Source organism: Rissa tridactyla, chromosome 3 (genome assembly GCF_028500815.1).
Source record: "Rissa tridactyla isolate bRisTri1 chromosome 3, bRisTri1.patW.cur.20221130, whole genome shotgun sequence".
NCBI lineage: Eukaryota > Metazoa > Chordata > Aves > Charadriiformes > Laridae > Rissa > Rissa tridactyla.
In genome coordinates this window covers 86,537,089-86,561,336 of record NC_071468.1, presented here as the reverse complement: position 1 = coordinate 86,561,336, position 24,248 = coordinate 86,537,089, and the positions used below count along the sequence as shown (strand labels likewise).

Here is a 24,248-nt window from a genome sequence, read left to right as displayed (position 1 = left end):
AGTTAATAAAAAGACTCCAAATAACTCTGGTGAGCTTTTCTTTCAGGCTCCAAAATAGACTGTAAGGTGAAATGCCTCCGGTCTATGTGTGTGCAGCCAGCCATGGAGCATGTGTAGCTAGAAACATAGACACAACGTACAGCTTTCCAGCTCCAGAGAACACGTCTGAGAGTCCAGGGGGAAGCGGCTGAAGTCCATGTTACACATTGCTGTCACTGTGATTCTAGAAGTCAAAAATGAGAAAGGCTGGTTTCTATGAGGAGCAATGAAGGGAGAATGTTAACACAGATAAATCATTCTGCAACTTTAAAGCCAGCAATTATGCATAATGTTAGCATAAAAATCCCCAGGAAAATGCCTTACCTATTCTCCAAGTCCAAATCCAAGTGAGGTGGATACACAGACACTCCAAAGGCAGCTGTAATTTCAATACCTACCAGGAAACTAAAGTTCTGTCTTGGACATTACTGTAATACTAATGTCAGTACAGATACTTCCACCATGTTTTATATCCAACTATTTCCCTACAAGACAACAACATAAAATAACTTCAGCATTTACACTTGAAGGTTGCCTCATGTCCAGTTTAATTGAGGTTTCCTCATTTTCTCCATTGCTGTTCCCTCCACAGTCACCCCAACAACAACCCAAGCCTGAGGAACACGACCAGTCTTAATACAAGCCACAACGTTCCTCCGGTGTATACATTATTAAGGCAAAAGCAGTTTCTTGCAATCCTTGATCAAATTCTTTTACTCTGGGGGCTGTTTTTCTGGGGCAAGGAGTGTAAAACAGGTGCAGCTGTTTTTCAACAAGTGAGATTTGCCTCTCTTAAGTTTGTGTCTTAGGTAAGGAGCTGCAGCAATCACAGCTCCCGGTTTTAAATGAGTCCAGTTGTGCACATTACGTAACGAGTCTTCCAGTGGGTCACTGAACTTTTCTCTTGTGGACAGATTTGCCGTGGAGCTCCCGATTTAGTAGGGGCAAATCATCTGTGAGTCATCATTTCAGAGGCCGACTTATGTTGTCCATGACCATTTTCTAGATTCGTTGCAGATGTTGATAAAGAACTTTTCTTCTGTTCAAGGGATTGTGATCCAAATCCTACTCTGACCTACACACTCATCGCCCCTGAAAAGCACACGCTGTTCATTTTGACTATAAAACTAAAGCAGAATTTTGCCGCGTGAGCTAAACTTAAAGAAAGGTTTTGGGGATATGCTCCAGAAAGTATATTGTAGCAATGACCCCCCGTAGTTGGGTGTAGCCTTTAAACATTGCATGACTCCATCTCATTATAGTGTTCTATTTTCTTTCCTGGGGGTTACTTAAACTGTGGCACACCCTGTGGTCATAAACAATTTGTTAATCAGGGGCAGCACAGAAACTCAGCTCGTCAATAAAATATTCCTCAACTCAAGCCCTGTGCCAACCCCATGCAGATATCTCAAGACATCTTGGCATATCATGGAGGACATTTCCAATGCCACTGGACACCCATGCTTGGACAGCCGGATCACATTCTGAGTGTCCTAAACTCAGATTCTTGCTCTCCTTGGATTTTATGAATCAAAGTACCCTTTTAACTCTTGTGCAGTCAGCTGTGGTTACTCACATCCTTCTCTCTCGTGTGGTAGTTACATCACCTCCTTGACAGCTCACAGAAAATTTTGGAAGTAAAAACTCTGCATGTGCGCAAATGAGCAGAGCTAATGTTTTCTATTAAAAGTACTTGTTCCTTCATTTTGGCTGTTGAGCACTACTAACTAGTAGTGTGACGCTGGCTTCAGCACACGAGAAGTGCGGGACGTGAGCAATGGAAACCAATATTTAGCTGTTCCTAAATGTTTAGTCAAGATGGGATTTTCATCATTAAGGCCATGCAAAACAAAGTGGCTATGTGGTGCATACTCTCTTTCTTACACACCCACACTTTTCTTTGTGATTTTAATAATTTGTCCAGGTTTTTTTAAATAAATTAATTAGAATTATACTTGGACTATGAAACCAGTGAACTTTAGAGCCCTCTGGTTCGGTAGGATATTGTCCTACTTGGGACAATATCGTCCACTATGCTCATTCTTCAAAGAGAAATAGCGTCCTGAATCAAACTTTATAAAAAACCTTTCCTTGTTTTTGAAAATTATTTTACCATAGCTTAAGTGAATAAGTTCCAGAAAAATCCTAGAACAGAAATCCTTGTGTTACAAAACATTCAAAGGTCACTGTACACTGAGAGCAAGTTTTCTGTCCTGGGGAAATGTTCTTTTGTCTGAGCTCTCAAGTTTTTCTCCTCTGGCGGTGTGTTTTCTCTGCATCTCTTTTTACATTCTTCTGAAGGAAATGAAATCTGCTGGGATGCTGATGTGAGCAGCCACAAAGGTGTCCTGGTTAGAAGGGGAAAATCACTGAGCAAAAGAAAACATCCACTGAAAAATACTGTCAGAGAAAGGCCTGCCAGCCCGGGAAGCTGCAGCATCCTTGAGAAGTGCTGCCACCCTCTTTGAAGTGCAGCTGGGTACACAGGAACCTGAAACATCCTGAGATACCATCAACAAGCACAAAAACAAAGGACTGTAACAGCAATTTATTGTCTGAATAGGTGGAAAACAGTCTGGAAAATAAAAATTGGTCTGAAAGAACAAAACCCATCATCATCTATTGACCGTTTCAGGTGAAAAATAGAAATGAACAGCACCTATTGGCTGCTTGAAGTGGTGGTGTCCTGCATCCTTTTATACCTCTTTGGTTAAGGAGGACTTAATTTTTAGCCAAAATGGAGCCTCTCTCTCTGAGAACTTCCTGTGCTGCATGTACTTTTCCATTCCTAAACAGGTTGAATTCGCTGCGTGAACTTTCTGCCAGCTCTTGGACTCTCACTGGGGACGCCCGGCTGACTCCAAACCTCGCGACACGGAGCATCGCTGAAGTGAGACTCTGTCTGTTGTCGCGTTGATCCCCCTCTGGGCCTACTTTTGGGGCTGTTTTGGTTTGACGTCCCACCAGTAGGATAATTTGGTTCACTTGATGACGGTTTCACTTGGTACCAGTATTATACATCCATATAAGCATATCCATCATAAGTATATCTGCTGTTATATTGTCGATGAGTTGCCCCACTAATGATAAATTTGTAGTAACCTGTAATAGTATATACCTACTTGGTTATTGCTGTTATTGGCTGTTGCTATATGATTTACTGATGCTATATTATTGATCGCTGACAGTAATTTGTAATGTCATGATACATACATACTCACTTTATTAATCATAGGTATACTTGCTAGTGGTGATTTTTGTGGTATTTTTGGAATCTGTAATAAGGTAGAGAAGTTTTGAGGACAAAGCCTCCATGTCCTTGTGTATTACAGAATCCTGCAAACCCACAGTCACGATCTCTGTACACCCGCAGGCCGGGTAGCCCTTTAGGTCATGACAGACACACATCAGGATTCTTCCAGCCAACAAACCTGCTAGAAAATCAGGGACTACAGGGGGCCTTTAATGCTGCCATTTCATAAATAAACTAAACTTAAACCTTTACATCAACATGAAAATGAAAAAAAAAAAAAGTTTTTCTAGACAAACAGGAAGCAAAATAGGATAATTATAGAGGTCACCATCTGGTATATCAGCAGCTTCCAGTTTAATCGCACACTGACCCCGGGATGAACATTCCCGCTCGACTAAGCCCTCCTCTGACTGCAAAGAATTAGGGGAACGTTTCCTCCCAGGAGAAGATTATCCTGTTACTGCCCACAGCATGGGTTATCGCAGCTTCCTGCGAAGCATCTTGTACTGGCTACGCTGGAAACAGGTTTCTGCATCAGCAGTGGGAGTAGGAGGGTTGGCAGTAGCAGTCCTGGTCGTCACCAAAGCCACACTGGGAGCAAAATTGACAGTGAAGCCCCGGGGGGTGTCCAGGAGCGGTGCCGTTACCTCATGCTGTAGAGGACATGACCATCGGGGAACACTCGCAGCATGATGTTGTCCGTGGTGGTGTCGTGAGTGAAGGACCTTTTGGAGTGCACGAAGAAGACGTCGGGGACCCAGATCTTCTTCACCAGCCTGCCATCAAAGGTCATGCTCTTGTTGGTGGTGCTGGGAAACGAGAGACGCTCATCCCTCCAGTAGTGCCTTAAGTACAGAGTCATAGTGAAATCCTTCACGAAAAAGGAAGAGAAACAGAGAGAGGTCTGTCAGAGTTGGTTTCTACACCTAGGAAACGCCAGAAATAAAACTCACTTCTACCAAGAAGATGAAATCCCTCCCCTCTCAACTCCTGTTTTTTCCCTAGACCAGTGCTCTTTGTGAATAGATTTTCCTGACAAAATTATTTCAGACAAAAAAAAAAAATAAACGCCTAATCAATGTGTTACAGTATTTAGTAATGTTCAGTCCTAAAAGGGGTATAAATATGCCCTGAGAGCAGCACTGCCCTGCAGAAATGATTTTTCCATCCCAGCAAAATTATCTTGTAGGACTACGGTATCAATAACATGTTCAAGACGGAAAAACTTTCAGAATTACCTTAATGATCAGGCTAAAGACTAAGCAATTTATCCCCAAAAGAACTAAATTGTTGCAAACAGCAACCAAGTGAGGGAACTGTTTTTCCTACTGTACAAGTGTATAAATAAAGCTCTCTTTTAAGCTCATTGAGGGGGCAGGAGCTTCAGTTACACAAAGGAAAACATCTGTTTGTTGATCCCAACCTGGCAGCTGCTGCTTTCAGAGCTGAGTTTACTCTCTCATGCTGTGAGATCAAATACAGTCATTTTCTTTATATTCCCAATTAAGCCAGTGGTTACAGGAGCCGCAGCTGCCAAGCCCGGGCAGGCAGCAACGCAGGCTGGGATCTCTTCCTAACCACTCGGCAACTGCTTTCTAAAACCACCATCACCACCTCATTTTGCTTTCCCGATGACAAACCATCGGTTAACCCAACTCTCCATTTCAAAGGGCTGCCCGGGCAACAGTCTCACATTGCCAATAGGTTTTTCCATTAATTTGTCAAAGAATTCCCCAGCGCCAGCCCTTGCCTTGCTGTCCTGCATGGGGCAGAGCTGGCCAGACACCTCCCTCTCTGACCATGGCAGGGACCTGCCAGAGGGACACTTCTGCTCACCCACCTGCAGGTCCCCGCCTTGGCAGACTGGTCCCAGCCTCCATCCCTGCTCCCCCCAGGGATGCTGCCAGATCCTGTTCCCTACTGGACACTGGCCACCTTCCTCTTCCAGCTACAGTCCCAAAGAAACTCTTCTAGCGACTGCTGCTATCAGCAGGGCTGAGGTTGCAACCTGGCTGGAGAAGTCAACATCAGGGGCTGGATGAGGAAAGCACATCAGCTTGACTGGAGCTGGGGAAAAGGAAAGCAGGGAAGAGGCATAACTGATGGTTTCTTAGGAGTTAGTGCCACTTACACCAGAAGGAAAAAAAGGGGTAAAAATATGGTTGGCTATTCAGGGTGAACAGCTCTGACCAGCCCTCTGGCCGTGGTGCAAGAGGAGGGCCAGGCAGCCTGAGGCTGCAGAATGCCTCTGGGCAGCTCCATCATGGGAGCACAGGGGCACAGGGACAAACGTGGCATCCGCCAGGCACCCCCGGCGTGACTTACAGCCACCACAGTGGGGCACAGAGACTGCCTGCAGGGACAGCGTGGGAAGGGCTGTCCTTCCCAGGTGTGGCCCTTTCCCCATCCCGCCGGGCAGGAGCCCTCCTCCCTCGCCTTCTGCGCCCTTCTCTCTCCAAACAGGCCCCCAGTGGCCAACACACAAGTTGGCCAATGGCGACCAAGTGCTGCCAACATCAAGCCCGAGTGGCAGCTGGCACAGCTTCTAAGCACAAAATCCAACTTATGGATGTTTTCTCATGGACTGAGTCAAAGGAGGCAATTTGCAATCACTTGTTCCTTTCTGACCAGCACACGTACTGGTTACAAACCAAGAAAAGGCATTTATTTCACCATTCATGAGCGGGAAAATCCCTTAGGAAACAAGTTTTACAATGAGTGAGAGAACGATGGTACCTGCTGGAGGCACGGCGAATGAGCGTGCACAAATGCTTCACTTCTGGCAGCACATTTCATGTTTGTGTCGCGGTCCGGGCAGCCTTGAGAGCATCCCCCACCCGTGCACACAGCAGTAGCCAGCTTCAGTCTGCTGCCTCTTTGGGACACCAGGTGCCTGTTGAAGCAGCGGTAGCCAAATGCTTCCTGACCAAGGGTACCCAGTTTCCAAGGCCACTAACCCTTCAGAGCAGTTTGAAAGAAGTCCTGCCTGCAGCTCTGCTCTGCAGCGGGGAGCCGAAGAGGCTAGTCTGGTGCAGGCACAGTGTTATGGTTTGAGAAACCCATAACAATTTATTGTCGTTTAGACAATTATTCTCTCACCTGATGAACCCTCCCCAACCAGGAAGGAGAATCGGGGAAAACAAGGAAACACGAGGGTTGAAATATAAATAGATTTAATAGGATAAGACTAAACAATTAATAATATTAAAGAACCATATATATATGGTGTATATATATATATGTATATATAAAATATACAAGGATTAAACTCAGCCAATGCTATCAGCAGGAAGCTGTGCACTCCCCGCAGGGGACAGCAAATCTCGGACACTGCAAGCGCTACGGCTCCGGGAGGAAGAGAAGGGCTCAGGGGTCTGGCACCGGGGCAAGGAGTTCTCCGGATCACCACCATCAAGGGAGAGAGCACCACGCAGCAAACATTCTAATTTAGATGGAATGTGACGTTCATGGTATGAAATAATCCTGTTGGCAGCTTGGGTCAAGTGCCCGGGTCTCGCTCCTCCTCATCCCTGCACCTGGCAAGGCTTGAAAACACCGAGACCTTGAATCCCATGTGGCCTAGCTGGCTATAAAGTAAATATTTTCATGAATTCAGACACTGGAGTCTTCTAAAAGTGTAGTTTTCCCAAGCATTAGAAGATAAATTAGTCCTGTGTCGCTCAAACCAGGACACACAGCCAACCTGGCTCCCCTGGCTGTGCTTCCTGCCCGCTCTCCTCTCCGTGAACACCCACGCTGGGCCAAACTGCTGGAAAACCAAACCAGCATATCCCAGGCTGATCTGGGAGACCGTTCTTCTGCCCCAAATACAAATCAGCAACTGCTGTGGAAAGTACTTGTCCTGTGCTGGGAAAATAGGACTGCAGAGCTGTCTACAGCAAAGGGAGGGAGAGCTGCCCTCAGAGCTTCCTGATGGGCAAGACTTTTGTTGAAATCAGATGCTCCTGACAGAAAGCATTGCAAGTTATTTATTTGCACTAATTGGGTCTTTTTGCGGCTACGACATTCTCTTGATACATTAGAGCAGCGAGTCTCCTTGTGACAGCCATTGCCCGCACTGAAAGCTCCCTCCCACCCGCTTCATTGCAGGCATCCCCCCAGGCCCCCTCTTCCGATATTCAGGCAGGCGAGCTCCCTTCTTTTAATGATAGATGGAATTGCACCACAATAAAAATTCATCAGCCTAAAGCTCTTCCTTTAAGTCTTCATGTCTTGCCTAGACCAGAGAAGGTGCCCAAAAGCAGGGAGGAAAAGGCAGAAGGAGGAAGGAATCAAGAAGCTTCCGCTTCTCCTCTATGTTCCCCTTTCCACTTCTCTTTCCAGTGTTTTAATTCCATTTCCTATAGTTTGGAAAAAAAAAAAGACAAACCCAAACCAAAAAAAAACCAAAAACACCCCAAAACCAAACAAGAAAATGCTTGTGAACACTCTTTTCACTGGAAACACCTTGAAACCTGTTGAGGGTTAACAATGGCATGTATTTCCTCCTGTTTTTTAATTAATTAAAAAATAAAGAAAGTAAATCACAATTGAACTTGGTGCAAATTTCCTGAACAGCATCATCAGTGACTGAAAGACTATTCCCCCACACCAAATTCCAGTTGTGCAGAGGCAGCCCAGGCTCCCCCCTGGCAGCTCCCACTCATGCCCCTCAGTGAGGTTACTCCCAGTGATGAAGGAGCAGGAGCGGCTCCTTCTCATCTACATTGCCAACTTAATTTTCTAACGCACCTCCCAGAATTACGCATTTAAAACAAATGGACTCAACGGTTCCCTAAGGAAGAAAACTCCTGCAGTTAAGCGCGGCTTATGTGAACTTCACCATATATCTTCAAATCTTCTTAAGCAGCCATTTCTATTTTCGGTTGTGATAGATCCTTCATAGCACTGATTTTTCCCCCACTTAAGGCCCCTTTTTCCTTCATACTTTTAATCTTTATCTGAAGATCACCCGGTTTTATCAAGTCTCAGGTTCTGAGTATCAACCTCTTTGCATTTGCCAAATGCTGCCATTACTTTCCTCTGACCAATAATTTGAAATCCATAGATTTCCAGTGGGAGGGACTTTTTATGACTAGGAATAATTGACACTTAAAAGAGGATTACGTACCATGTCAACCTCAGAAATACTGTCCAAGCTTTCAACTTGCACATCCACCCCAACAGGAATTGCAGGGCCTGTAGGAGAATGAGATTTAGATATGTAAATAACTGTTCTTTTACATCATTTGCATTTAATTAGCACTATAAGGTAGCATGCAAAACATTTCTGAGCTTATGCTATACTTTTCTATCCATGATTCTTCATGAGGGGGCTGATGGAAGAGTCAGTGAATAACCATGTAAGGCCCCTTCTGAAACACTGAATTATCTTGCCCTTGGCAAGCACTGCAATGTTGACACTGCCCAACTAATCCAGAGCTTGGATGAAACATTTGCATATGTTTCTAAAAGCTGAGCCATCCCATCATAAATTTTAGGCCTTTATGAACAAGTGTGGCTGCAAGAACAGGGGACTGAGAAGAAGAAACTGCGAGTAAAGAACTCTGCCTTGCGGGTTTCTCATTTCTTATCAACAACACAAGCTACATTAAACTCTCAAGAGCCCATCACCATTTTCATTCATATACCCATTGATGATGTTAAGAGTTTTCCACAGCAGTTTTAAAATTAGCAATCAGAAAATTCACAAAGAAAATTCATACTCCTCTATAACTAGAAACCCTGTATCAAAATTTCACCGTAGACTGCTGCTCATTAGTGAACAGGACCTCCTCAGGTTACTCACGTTCCACATAGTGTGTCCTTACACAGCTTTTTTTCACCTTTTCCAGTGCACTGAGGAGGTAAGTGCCTACAGAGATGTGCCCACCAAGGCAGGTCAGCTGGAACTGCTGAGGAACAGTCCAGGTGGATCCACTGTTACGTTGAGCTCTCAGTGTGTGGCAGTGGGTCTCACAGGGCTTGTGCCGATGCGCGTACCTAGAGCGTACCTCCAGCCTGGCCACTGTCAGCGAGACAGACTGCTCTGCTGACATGTCTGGGACTTGCCCTGCAGAAATGAATTTTCCGAGGACCATAGTGGCCTCCATGAAGGTTTGCAAAGATTTTTAGCAATCAGGTCTTGAACCTGATTAGCAGTTGGATGGTATTTAAGAGGCACCACAATCCCTTTGTAGACCCAGACCCATATCTGCGCAGTGCCATGCAGTACTTAGCTACAGTAGCATCTTCTTCAAGACCACATCCAAGCTCTGAATGCACCGTAAGCCTAAGAAGGCAGCAGAACTGCTGTTTTGAGACCGCAGAGCGCTTTTGCAAGCTGCCATCCGTCCTGCTTCTGTACCTGCAGCGGCACACACAGAGTCACACCCATCTTCAGGGCTTTTGAACACAACCTTGCATTTTCCTCTGCTGGAGGAGAAAGAAGCACCAACTCGGCTTTGGTAGGGAAAGGGTAATCACAAAGCCCACGAGACAAGCTGATTACTGGGACTGGCCCCGATACAGGTTTTGCTAGGGCTTTGGTAAGCCAGCCTCACCGAATTAGAGCAGAGCGTGCTGACGGTGACACTGTCCCCCTTCCACCCGCCCTGTCCATCAGCAGCTGTGCTGGGTACAGGCACCCTGAAGCGAACCCTGTGGAGCAGGGCCAGGGTCCTCGGCACCACCAATTCCAATTTAAGTGACTGTTGCCCCCAGCAATGAAGCTGAAACGTGGCTAACCCAGCACTTTTAGATGACTCCTAGATGCTTACAGACACCTACCTGTCACGTTCAGATGCAGAGCTGCGCAATTCATGCTTAAAAAAAATGCCAGCAAACATTTGCTCACTCCTATTTGTGTCTTGCTGGTGTCTGTCCAAGCTGAAGGGTGTTTGCAGGAAGATTTACTTGGGGAGAAATTTCAATTAATCAGCACTGGCATGTTTCCCAGGAGCCTAGAGATTTTGGTAAGATTTTTCACTCTAATGACATGAGCCCATCTTGCTCCCTGTTATAAGAAGGCCAAGGAAATTCTCACCGTGTTGGTGTTCAGTTCCCCTTCTCCCAGGTATTCCCCAAAACTGGGAAAAGCCACAAAGCCCGAGACTGCACCCACTGATGAAATGCAGACATGCTGCCACAGCCGTGCCCAGCAGCGGGGCTGAGAAGTGCTGAAGATTTTTTTCCTCTTGCACACAGGGCTTCACAACACAGGCGTGCTCGTTCAGCAGGCCAGAACGTCCCTCAGCCCCCTGCCCGAACTACACAGGGAATGACTTTCAGCAAAGGGTGAAGTTGCATAGAGGAGTAGACCGAGCTTGTGATGGGACCTTCTACAAGGCTCTTCAGCTCACAGAACATTAACCCAGCCAAAACCAACAGCAGCAGCAGCAATTGGACTATTTTCTTCCAAATCAGTGACTTGAATCTGGCCAGGGAAAGACCTGTCAGGTGGCTGAGTTGGCCACCAGGGCCGGGGGAGACAGGCAGGGAGGAGGACGGCAGGTCAGAGAGCCCTCAGCTTTTGGTCACACCAGCTCAGCTCCTCAGGAGCCAGTTCCTGCCTGCTGGGCCAGGAAACGTGCTCCGTTCCTACTGATCTGGCTACAGGATGCAACCATTCATCAGACAGTAGATTCCTTCTCAGACCATTGTAACTTATCAAAGAGAGGCAAATCCGTGGCAAAATCACAGATATCTTTTCCTTGTCAGCCTTGCCGTGCATCCTTTCTTTTAACTGGCCCCTTGCTCCAGGAGGAGACATCGCTTATGTCCAAGGCAGATGTGTCCTTCCTAATCTACAATCCAGCATTCAGCAGACAATGACTAGCACACGGCCCTTCTGTCACCCCACAAATCCATCACCTTCTGGTTTGACCAGAGGAATTAGCGGCTTCATTAAGTGGAAATATTGTGGCAATAGCTTTGCAGTATTCTGCTCCCCTTCGTCCTTGTCAGTTGAGTGGTTGTGGAATATGACAAGATCTAACAAGCAAATCAGCTTATAGAGTGCTGTTTTTAAGGAGGTGGTTTGTTACTTACGGTTCTTTCAGTTGATCCAATAAGTGATGCTACATCTCACTACATACCCTGCCCATCTTACATACAGTATTTGAAAGCAGTTCCTTTTCAATCAGAAATCACTCTATGAGTTTACACCTTGGTTGCAGCCACACTTCCTTCTACTCTCTGTGATTATTTAGGACATTGAGGAAACAGAAGTTAAACAACACCTAAAGAAAAAATTTCTATATGACATTCCTCCAGCTCAGTAAAGCTTGCTTTGTTTTTTTTTTTTTAAACAAGGCAGTGAAAAGTACTGTATCTGTGGTAATAACAAGTTGACATGCAGTATTATCAACAGGGAAACAACACAGTGCCCTGTTGGTAGCCAATTAGCCTTTCTTTGCTCAGATATCTCGTGAAGTCACACATGGTGGTCAAGAAGAGCCTAAGCAATGATTGAAATACTTATCTATTCCCTTAATGTCTTTAAATACCTCATAGCTCTTCAGCGTAGATGTGTTTGTGATACATGGGCCTCTGCTACAGCAAGGCTCAATGCTTGAAGTCACTTCAGAAAGGCTCCACGGTCCAACACAGCCCACGTCAGGGCAGGCACAAGGCTGGCCTCAGCACTGCCTCTGGCCCTTGCCAAAGAAGGCATTTGTAATTAATACTATTTGTTGTCACACACAGCTGTTGACATCGCAGTCGTGCCCGCAGTGCTTCCAAACAGCCGCGTCACGGGAGGCACAGTGCGAACAGAGAAGGCACGGCCCCTGCCAGGGCGGCTTCTCAGCGCAATCAGGGTGTGCTGGAAGAGGAAGGCAGCAGCCTGCCGTGGTACTTCCCACTGCATCTCCCTGGTGCCCAGGGGCTGCGTGCCCACCACGTGATGGGCAGCCCCCCCTTCAGCTTCCAGACTGCAAGAGACACTCTCCGTGTATCACTGCTTAATTTAGCCTTGATTCAGGAAATCAAAACCAATCCAAAGTCTATTTACTGCTGCAATTTCCACGCTTGTCTGAACACTAATCAGAGACTAAAAAAAAAAAAAACAACCAAAAAACAAACCAAAAACAAAAGCAAAACCACAAAAAACAAAACCACAAACAGAAGATCACTCTCAAGTTGGCATTTGTCCCTCTCTCCTGTTCCTTCCCTATCTGCTCTTGAAGATAAAATACCATGTCCGTATTCTTATTTTCATGTTCCTGCACCAAATGCTCAGTTTGACTCCCAGATAACCAGCAGTTACCTCATTGCAAGGACAAGGTCTAAAGTTCATTCTAGAGCTGCCATGAAGCTTTATTAAATCCCAAATAAAGGGTGTTCAGTGTGAAGCTGGATGGTCTGGAAAGCCCTTGAGAGAAGAGGCCTGAGGTTGGGTTATGTGTCTTGCACATCAATGACACTGCTTTTACTTTTTTCTTTTCTGCAATTAATCACAAATTTGAGGGATGATAAAACAGTGAGTATAAGAGAGAGAGGGAGAATTCATTTGAGCCCTGGACTCAAACATGAAGTTCCTAATACAGACAGTATGAAGATGAGACTGTAAAACTTACTTATCAGTGGAAATATTTACCCTGCCTTTCTTGGGCAAATTCCTACTATAATCAGCAGGAGAAATCACTGCTTTTCCCTTCTGCCTGCTCCTCACTCAGCACCTGGGGCTGAGGCAATGAGAAAGCGCAGGAATGGGGATGAGGGCATGTTGAGACACTGACACCCTTTGGAGGAGGCTTGGCCAAGAGGTTGGGCTGAGCAGGGAAGAGTGGGTGAAGGGCCAGTGGGGACAGCCCAAATGTTACTGATCTCCAACTCCTACTTTCGACAATGAGCATAACTGATAACGATAATGATAATTGCATATTCACTTGGCCCATCACACTTCGATACTTCTACTAAGATGCAGTTCGGCAGAGGCACTTGATGCGAGGAACATTGTACATGCATGCAGTGTCTGAAGCAAAAAATAGAAGTCCCATAAAGAAATGCCCTCTTTAAACCACAGAAACAAACCCTGGGTTTCCTTAAAGGTCATCTTGGCTACAGCACATACGATTGAATCAAACGGCTGTTGATCAGTCACAGAAAGTTGTCAAGAGATGTTTGATCTCTCTAATCCTTGGAGTCAGTCGGGAACTGCTAGATTTTTAATCCCGTTCCTCTGGAAACTAAACTGTTCAACCACTGGGACTGCAGATGCTTTGGCAAATTCCCCATCAAATGCCACTAGGGATGAGCAAACAGAAAAAAATCTCTTTATTGAGAGGGAGCAGAGGATGAGGAAGGTGTGAATGGGAAGGGAAAAGAACAGCTGAGATGGTGTCTGACACACTGAGCAGGTAGACAGAGGACAAGAAACTCAGATAACAGCACTGAATGTAAAAAAGCCCTCATCGACTAGCTTTTTCTTGTCATAAACGATATTTTATCAATATTCATTTTTTCTTCAGAGAGAGGAAATACAGAAGGATCAGCTTGGAGAATTACAAGCGGGAAAAGACCTGAATACTGAACACTGGAGAAATCTCAGACCTCAGGTTCCTCTCTAGGATGGGATCCTCACTGCTGGATGGGAAGCTACACGGATCCCTGTGAAAGCTGTGGATTTGGCTGAGAAGAGGAAGCGGTGCTGCTTTGCTCAAAGACTGCAGGCCAGCAAAGCTTTTCAGCTCATACTTTCAGGTCTCTGAAAAGTGTCATCCAAATTCATGGAATTATTCAAATTAAGCATGAGCTCAAGTATTTATAGATCAAGGTCCAGAGAGAAATTGTACAACCTTCAACTGAAGCATTTCTTCCAGAAACAGCAAACACGTCAACATCCATTATCTCCATCACTGTCCACAGCAGTATCTTGCAGAACACAAATCCTAATTCAGCAGGACTGACACAACCAGAAAGCAAAACCTGGAATCTTAAAAAGCTTCATAAAAGTCACGGACTTCCACTTAAAACACAGAAACTAACATATCAATAAACTATTCCCCTTGCACCTCAGACACAGCACAGTGGCAGCTTCCAAGTAAGCTCAAGACACTCACACAGTCATTAGCAAATCTGATGACATAAAAATTAGAAATGGAAAATATTTTTTCATTTTGAGGGAGATATATTATATTCGCATGCTGAGAGAGGATTTAAGTGACCTGAAGCACAACCCGAGGCTGATGGGAGCACTTCTACTTTCTCTCTTGTATTAGGCAGTAGCCTAATTTAGCTAGCCCCACAATTTCTGTATGGGACTTAGAAGTGATATGACAGAGCACCCCTGCACCTTCTCACTGTAAAGGTACCACCTTCTGAAACTGCATCAGCAACATCTTCTTTCTCTAAATTCCTGCATGTCAGTGTCTTTGCCTCAAACAACTGAACTTGGGTATTAAAAAGATAGTCAGGGACCAGCCTATCAAGGTGTTTGTGGCTTTATAGGTCTTCATTCCTTTGCCAAGTTCACAACCCAGTGTCCTGAGAATCAGCAGTAAGAGTCCTCCCTCGTTTCTCTTCCCTCTGCAGTGAGCTGCTCTGTTTTGTGACCTGCTCTTCAGTAGAAAGACATTACACATTCGACTTAGGTGCTGCATATAGAAAAGATGCATTACAAATTACCTTTAGAGAAGACTCACTTTGCATCTGCATTCAGTGGTTGTACATACAGAACAGATGGATCCAACAAGTCTCCATTTTGTGTGGGTTCTGACACTGAGAAGGCTTTGTGGCTTGTTTCACCTTGCAAAAACTCCAGTTTGAATACTAAACTCTGTCCCAGGTTGAATGGAACATCTGGTCTGGAGCTAAACCCTCCGGGGAACCCAGGAGGTTTCCACAAGTCCCCTTCAGGAATGACTTCAGAAGGTGCCCAACATTAAAGCCTGTCGCATCCCAGCGTGTCTTGGCACCTAAAAGCACCCACTGAGGAGCAGCCAGTAAAGCTGCAAAGGGTGAGTCCGTTCCCAGTCAGAAACAGGTGCTGAATATAAACATGGTTTTTATTTTTTAACACTGCAGCAGGTTTTGGAAGATAGGGAAGAGCGTGCTACCGTGAAAATGCCTGGAGTCAGTTCTCCACTCCAACTCTGAGACTAAAGCTTCGCGACATCTCTTTAATATTTTCTCTTTGGCTGTGATTTCAAAGGCTCACTGGTTTTCTCTGAGACAGTCTCCCTGTCCCCTCATCTATCTTTGAAGGAGTGAGGCAGATGTAGGCCCCGAGATAAAAATATCTGCATAGGAAACAAGCAGGTTTGAGACTTTCTTTGCTGCCAGATATTTTGTGCACGCCCAGAGAGCCTTGCAAAAGTCCGTAAGAAAGCCCACGTCTGCAAAGGGCGAAAGAGCCTTCAGTGTTTCTGCATGCGTGTGTGTGTGCAAATATATACATATTATTTATTTTTTTAATGAAAGTATATGTGTTTGGGACCTCTTAGGTGTGGACAGCTTGCAGGCAGCCACCACCAGGATGCTCTCCTCAGCTGCCACATGGCTGCGGAGAGCTTCATTCCTCTGCATCCCACTGACGGCTGGTCATTGAGGGAGAAGCGAATTTTATTCCAGCCCTTGATACTAACCCTAAGGGAACTACTTATGCTTCATTCACCCCACCATTCATCCATCCACCCTGACAAAAATACCGCCCAGAAAGGGCAGCGAGGACCAGCTGACATTAGGCTATTGGGCTATGAAGAAATATAATAAAAGTACAGCATTAGGTTGTTCCTCAGCGAAGAAGATACAGCTATTTTAAGTATCAACTAAAGCTGCTTATTCACAGGCTCCCTGTAAAATACGAGATGTCATAGATGAAATGCTTAAAATGGATGTTTAAGGAAGGCAGCAAAATAAACATTTACATAATCTTTAAATATTAATATTTGTAAATAATACCTGAACATCTGCTGGCTAGAACAAAGTCGCTGACATGGAGATAACTCCCTAAGGGCTAAAACAAACACAGTCTATTTTCGCTTATGTAGGCTACTTTGAACATCAGCAAAGTAAAAATCTCTGTCATTACCACCGTAGCCAATAGCCTGTCTCTAATGGGCTGAGAGCAGGCAAGACAACCGTGCTCACTGGGCTGTTAATAACACAACTTACACAACACTTGCTTGCTCACTTGCTCTTTACAAAGATACTTTTTCTTGAAAAAAACCTTCACCTTTCTCTAATGATTTCCTTCCATTTCACCTTGCAGAAGCCCAGACTGCTCTGGCCAGTGGTCACAGCTGTGGTGGGCTGGCAGCTTGATGACTGGGCTCTGCAGACCAACAAGAGTCACCGTGGCCACAGTAAAGCAGCTGCAGACCCCATCCCCTTTTTAGCTTAAAGTTGTAGACTAGTCTACCAAAAATATTGAGTCATGGAATTGCCTAGGTTGGAAGGGACCTTTCAGATCATCGAGTCCAACCGTTGAAGGTTAACAGCTGCCCATTATTCCCCCAAGCTTGAGAACCATCGCTTTTACAGTACTGGGTTTCTTTAGAGTCTAATGTCACTCACAATCTCCTTATGATACTATTTATGTTTTCCAGAGGTGAGTTGCCTTTCCCACCTGCGCCATAACATCAAAGTGCCAATGCAATGCCATGGGGCTGGACTCTCCCTTAGACCATGAGCTGCTTTTAGAGAGCAGAGACGGTCTTAGGGCAGTGACCAGTTACACACGCATCCCATGAGCTCCTCTACTCCGCTTCAGGAGTACAAAAGCCTTTTTCTCCTGTGCGGGTCAGACCACATCAGTGTGACTGGCATTGCCACAGGAAAAAAACTGGAAGGATTCACAGGGCATAGCAAATCACTGTGACTGCTCGATGAATGACATACAGAAGAAAATGTAAGGATCGCCTCTTACCAGGCTTTTGTTTCCTTTCCTTTATATATTTTTTTTGGTCAGGCTTATCATCTGTCACTAGAAATACACTGCGTAATTCTGCAGCTGCGCAAGAACCTGTAGCACCCAAGCCACCTCCATGCATGTGAATCAGGCTTTCCAAGGCTGGAGCCTCGACAAAGCTGTCGCCGTGTTTTGTTCTTTACCACATGCAACTTCAATGCAACTATCCTAACACCCCATCTTTGTCCCAGGTAGCTCTACAAGATAAGGAGGTTTTGAGCAAAAATTACAGAAACACCATGTTTTTCCTTTACAGAAAGTCACCTTCTCACTGAAGGCTGTTAGGATATTCCTCAATTTTATAAAGGTTACTCCAAGTTTTTAGGTTTTAGCAGTATCCTAATGCCTGTGATGGGAGCTATCATGGGAAACAAGACAAGGAAATTAAAATGCAGTTCCATTAGCACCGGAGGAGTAACCATGTAACTATGTGTGTCTCCTCAGTGGGAACTGTGCACAAAGGTGTTCCTCATGGGCTCTGTGACACTGATAAAAATAGTAAAAATTCGGTCTGTTTACATAAATACAGTGCAGTGGTGACACTGGACATGAAAACCTAAACCGTCAGTGCAACAGAACAAAACCCCTCAGCTTCCCCAAAAAGCACAGGCATCATGTCCCTGGCATACAACCAACTAGGGGAAAAAAGAAAAAAAATCACAGTGGCTCCCCAGCTATCTCCAACCGAGTCGAGGGAAGGAGTCCAGATCTCCTCCCAGAGAATCCCTGACATACCACTGACATCCCACCCCATCAACCCCAGGGGCCAGCAGGTATTTTGGCCAGAGTGGTGACACCGAGGAGAGAGTGGTGCTTCCAGTCTGTCCACATCAGGCATTCAGCAGTCATCAGCCAAACTGCAAAAAAATGAGGTTGGCTTAAAAAAAAAAATAATCTGAAAAACCAACATGGCACCACAATCTTTAATGATTTGGGTTTCTAAAGATTCAACGCACATGCTTTGAGGCTTTTCTCTGCTACCTAGATTACCAAGATTCCCTCTCTGACGCTGACATTGATTTTTGCCCACCAAAGGGAAAGCTCCATCCCATCCCTTTGGGAAGAGCAGAGTTTGTCACTGACTTCACTGGCCGCGAAAACCATTTACTGTTAAACCCAACTCTACTCAACCCAGAGCCACCAAGACAAATAGGGATCCCATAGCTGCACTCTCTCTGAGCTGGCTATTTTTCTTTGCTTGTTCTATTCCCTTGCATTTTAATATGATGAAATACAGCTTGGATGGCCGCCCTCCCTGAGACCAGTTCAGCGGTGACTGCTGTCTCGTGAGCTGGCAAAAGGCAAGCATTTGGGATTCCCCTCCTTCCCACCGCTGTAATGTACAAGCTGGGCATGGTCCTGTCCATTCAGAGCCTGCAACTGCATACGATGCACACTCTACCTGGCCCAGGGGCTGCCAGCCTGGGGTCCTGTGTGCTTTCCAATCTAAGCCTGACTCCACACTTTGCTTCTCCCCTCTCATTTGCTCCAGGAGAGCCGCTGGAATGAGCAATCTCACCTCCTGACCGGACTAGAGGTAAGCAGGGATGGTCTTCAGCACAAGAAGCACCATCTTCTCTTCTCGGAGAGAAAAGGAACAATTCCAGCACAGGCACCAGCCTGGCTGTAAGGAGTGAAAATGGTCAGAGGAAAACGTATTTGCAGACAGATTATTGTATGATAGCAGTTCCTTCACACTGGTACAGCTGGCCAGAGGCTTTTTTTTTTTTTTAATAATTACATGATTGTTTAGATGAGTTTTTATTAGATGAGCGTGAAATCAAGTGAACTGTTTTATTCTCACCTCCAAAAGCCGGCCGCATGGTGAAGTCATGGTCATCAACCCTGAGAAGCTGCTCCGTCTTTCCTCTCCAAGTTTTGGTCACATCATGATTCTTCTTATAGATGTGACTGCAAAAGACAGCAAAAGCGTTGGTCTGACATTCCTGTGGCCCAAGCAGCACTCTGCGACCGACTTCTGCCTGCCCCATTTCAGAGCCGCACGACCAGCAGCTTTGTGGGCACAGACCCATGGAGGGAAGCGGGGCTGCTGCCAGCACCACGGCGTAGGTACCTGCTTGGCTGGGTACCAGGGTGATATTATCAGGAGAAAGATCTTTCTGACAGTGGTCACTCAATGTCATATGCTATTCTGAGACTATCTGTCCCACGAAGTACCAGCAGTTTGTGTGCACTTGCTTTGCTTTTTAACAATGACAAAAATCACCCATTTCCCCGCACAGGAATGGCTGGAGGCAAAAGTTTAGCCTCTAACTGCTTGCTGCAGGGGGAGGTTGTGTTTCTCTGCAGAGGTCGGGGCTGCTGACAAAGCTCTCCACTTCGCAGTCCCCGGTATTGCCTCTGCTCCTGAAAAGCTGCAAGTGGAGAAGAATGACCCTGCTGTGTCTGCTTGGCTTTAACCATCAGGGAAAGGCCTAAGTACCAATAAATGTTCAATCAAATCTCTCTACTCAAAGTATGGCGGGGGGGAATCAAATTAAAAATCCAGTAAAACTTTGGATTGCGTGCTGTATGAGGAAATAGTATGGAAAACCCTGACGGTATTACAACGCCATCCTGTAAATCGATGGCACGGCCTCGCTGAAATGCCAAGCTCTGATCAATTAGTTTAAAAATCATCAAACAGTAAATAGCACACAAGAGAGTTGCTAAGAACAAATCTGTGGCTGCAGAGGCTTCACAGGGCTGGTGGGGGACACCGACGCTGCCTTAGGAAGAAAACAGAGGTTTTCAGGAATTTCCGGAGCCTGGGATTACGTTTAATAGCCAGAGTTTAACCATCAGTTCATGCCAAATCCTTCAGGTACACGACGGATGATTCCGAATTTACAGACAGAGGTCTGTCATTTAATTTTTAATCAATTTAACCCATTTACAAAGATTTTTGTATAGAGCTATTTTTAATGACAGGCAGTCTACACAGCCTTTGAAATCCATAACTCTTTTTGTCAATTTAATCCAAAAGCAAGACCAAGGTTGTTTGAAAAAAAAAAAAAACCAAACAAACCCATACTTTACAACAGTGTGTGACAGCAGCTATGCTGGTATCTTCTGACCCTCTCCGGCGGGTTTCCCATGCCGCCCCCACCACTCTTTGGCATAGGAAGTATCTCATTATCTGCAGCAAAGCTGAATAGAGCCGCCGGTGCCTTTGCAGAGCTGAAGGATGCTCTGGACACTCCTGCCCATCGGGCGCCTTTTCTGACAATCTGATCACCAGTATCTCGTAAATCCTCCCTGATGTACTTTTGGTCTTTAGCACTTCTGATCATAGCTTTGGGGGGGTTTCTTTCAGCTTTATGTACTTTCTGCAACTCGCCACTATTCATTTATAAGCGCACATCTCTTTTTTGCCATGTTTTTCATGTATAATTTTATTGCTGTTTACATGTGGGATGAGTTTGATAAAACTGTCTTCTGTGACGACTTGTTCCTGTTTATACAGGAGAGAAGGTGACAGGTATCAACTAAAGTTTCTGTAAAGGCTTCTCCATTATTGCCCTAAATTTTTTTATATATTTTTCTTTCCAGCCACTTCTAGTCAGAACTGTTCTTGATTGCATGAGATAGATCTTTTTTTCATATTGCCAAATATATCAAAGAAAATTAAATTTTGATGGCATGAGAAATCACAGGTAATAGCAGAGCAGGACTCAAAAAAGCAGTGGGTATCTATGCAGGTGTTCAGACCTTCCCAGAGCAAGATAAAGAACTTATAAAATTGGAAACAATTGTCATGCTGTAAGGCATAAGGCAATGGCCAAGTGGTGAGCCTGAAAGGAAACATGATTCCCAACCAGAGCATGGTGCAGCTGCCGGCAGCCAGGGTCCGTGAGGTTTCTGCACCTCCCTCTGGAAAATTCAGTGTTGACTTTGGTCACAAGAAAATGGTATCTCATAGTCATGGGACATTGGCTCCTATTATCCCATTTTCTGTCAGGATTTGGACAATATTTCTACAGCTTCAATGAAAATCTTACTGCATTTCAGTATATTCTCTGGGGAAAAAACCCAAAACACATTAGTTGAAGGTGCCATTAACTTTGTTTTTCTAACCAGTAAAATATATGACTGATGCAAAGGTGCCCGAGAAGATAAATGAAAAAGAGAAGGTGCAATAACAGTTTATGACTGCCATAACAATTAACTCGCTCCTAGATGAGCATTCCAAATTTATTCTCTCCATTACTCTATCAGTGTACCCCACATAGATGTGTATCTTTAATATTAATGTACACAGATCACATGGGATCAGATTCGATCGAGAACTTTCTGATAAGTTGGAAACATCAAGATCTCGATTTTGGGGAGGTCTCCTTCCATTGCCTGTTCGGGCCACCAATTCAAGGGCTTGACAAGTCCCAGTTGCCCAAGAGGCCCTGGTAGCTCCATAAAAAGACAGGTCTATCTGGTTTACATGAATGGCTGCACCGGTCCCTATTGTTCCCAAAGCCACAGGGGAGAGAGACTCTGTTGCCCCACATCCGGATGTAACATGCTCCACACTTACACATCTGTGGTTTTACACCTGAAGCGAGAAAGAACAGAAAGTGACTTTCCTTGCCAGATTTCTAGAAAAAAACCCTAAATCATATCCTGGAAAATGATGGACACAAACTCAGAGGATGCACACAATCACTGTTATTATACAGATTAGGAAAATTTCACGGTCACATGCCTAACACACCTTATCATCTGTTGCTTAGGATCCCCCATTTTTGCTTGGTTTTGGTAAAGTACGGGTTTTAACCAGAAAAAAACGCCAAATCTGTTCTATGGTTTTGCATGTTTTCAGTTTATTAAAGATGAATGCAGAATACATTCGTTCTTTGCAGCAATAAATGGTACCTCTTTTTTAGCAAGTGTATCCCAAGCCCTGCACTCTTTGCTTCTTCCTACATCTATCCAGCCCAAAACCAAGAGCAGTAACACAAGCAGAAGGTAAAATGTCTCGCAAAGGGAGCTGAAGAGGCAGGAGGAGGCATGACTGCCGAAGAGACAGGGCTGAACGCAGGCAGGCTGGGGAGGAAGCAGTGTGGAGGCTCGAACATCTCACACTCTACACCGGCAACTGCACAGCTACTACAAAGTCAGAGGGGGCAACATTTGTAACAGCAGAGAAGTCGAAACGGCAAACATCATGACGTGGAGCACGCAGCCAAGATAAGGCATGAGGTTTGCTTCTGAGACCTGTCATTTTTGTGTGTGCATGGCTGTCCCTGCTTTTGTTTCATGCTGGTATTTGGCCCTGCTACGGTGTCGGTGAAAAAAAATCCCAGGAGACATCAAACCTTGCAGAACTAGAGGCTGTGCAATGCCCTGGACTTGAACCCCAGGTGAGCAACAGAATCACATGTAGCGGTCCCTCAGCATTATCAACTCTGAAGGTAGTCTTAAAATAACCGTATTTCTATCACAGCATTTACCAATGACCAGCTACTGAAAAAAATTAGTATTTTCTCAGCAGAGTAAACAAAGCCAAAATGCTGAACAAATCACAGAATGGTGGGGTTGGAAGGGACCTCTGGAGATCATCTAGTCCAACCCCCCTGCCAGAGCAGGGTCACCTAGAGCAGGTTGCACAGGAACGCATTCAGGCGGGTTTTGAATGTCTCCAGAGTTGGAGACTCCACCACCTCTCTGGGCAGCCTGTTCCAGTGCTCAGCCACCCTCAAAGTAAAGTTCCTCCTCATGTTTAGGTGGAACTTCCTATGCTCAAGTTTGTGCCCATTACCTCTTGTCCTGTCACTGGGCACCACTGAAAAGAGCCTGGCCCCATCCTGCTGACACCCACCCTTTAAGTATTTATACGTGTTGATAAGATCCCCCCTCAGTCATCTTTTTTCCAGACTGAAGAGACCCAAATCCTTCAGCCCTTCTTCATAAGAGAGGCGTTCCAATCCCCTCATCATCTTCGTAGCCCTGTAAAAAATGGTTATCAACATTTTAACCACTAAGCCACTTACAAATATCAAATTTTCTGAAAATCCACCACAGAGCAGAAGGGATCAGTAGGGGTTGGGAGGTACCACAGGCCAGAAGACATGTCTGCAGCACCTGGTTGAAAGTTGGGGGGGAAAAAATGCAGCCCTACAAGGCAATGGAGGGAGCATGCCTGCCAGCCGCAGACGTTTTAGCAGGGATCAGCAGATACTTGCCCCAGCGGCCCGCTCTTTGGAAAAACAGTCCATGTGCTGAGCCTTGTGCTGCCAATGCCCTGATGGTTGTCTTCTGCTTCTGGGTCCCAACCTAAGGCTGGCATGTAGCATGCCCTGAAAATTACATCTCTAATGAGATGATACTCCAAACCACTGACCATTTCCAAAAAACCTTGGCAGGAAGCGTTTAGCTGACAGAAGCTCAAAGCCACTTCAGTTTCAAAAGCCCAATGTTTCTGCTGGTTGAAGCACAAGGCTTCACACAACTTGCAGGAGAGAGGAACAGGCTCGGAGACTCGGAGCCAGATGGGCAGGGACCACTAGAAACACGGCATTCAACGGCACAATCCAGATGGCAAATGTCTCCAGAGCCCTCTCTTCTAGGACAATTTATCCAGAGCAATAAACATTACCAGAAGCATTTTCAGCAACTTTTATAGAGCAATCTATATGAACAAAAGCACTGTTTTTCAGAGTTTCTCTTTTTCTGTGAGGAAATCCTGTCCAGCTGGATAGTCTGGGAGGACTGCCGGCACTTTGCGATTCCCGAGACGCAGCCGCTGCAGAGCTACTGAAGAGTACCCCACATGGTTTCAAAACCCCCATGTTGGACGTGCCAACAGCACTTGCTTGGCACTTCCAGTTCGGCTGATGCTCTGAGGAAGCTACAGGCCCGCGCACACGCGCACTGTACAGTCAGTACGACGGTGATATATAAATGTCAGAGACTGTGTCACTGGGAAATGTAAAACCCCTACTATTAAAGTACCAATTCTCAAGGAGCACACCGCCATTTCCTACGCAAATCCCAGGCTCTCCAGAGCACAACATGAAGCTGCACCAGGCAATGGTCACGGCAATGCGG

The 24,248-nt window shown here is 45.4% G+C and overlaps 1 protein-coding gene across 1 annotated transcript in view; it reads right to left on the bottom strand.

Annotated features, from left to right (window-relative positions):
• The window catches only part of GABRR2 (gamma-aminobutyric acid type A receptor subunit rho2), a 36,223-nt gene that overhangs the window by 8,398 nt on the left and 3,577 nt on the right, over positions 1 to 24,248 (bottom strand). The window contains exons 2-5 of the mRNA XM_054196967.1: positions 19,009 to 19,115; positions 8,424 to 8,491; positions 3,940 to 4,163; positions 141 to 223 (exon numbers count right to left, since the gene is read on the bottom strand). Coding sequence (XP_054052942.1) covers positions 141 to 223; positions 3,940 to 4,163; positions 8,424 to 8,491; positions 19,009 to 19,115 — 482 coding nt within the window. The remainder of the gene's footprint in view (positions 1 to 140; positions 224 to 3,939; positions 4,164 to 8,423; positions 8,492 to 19,008; positions 19,116 to 24,248) is intronic.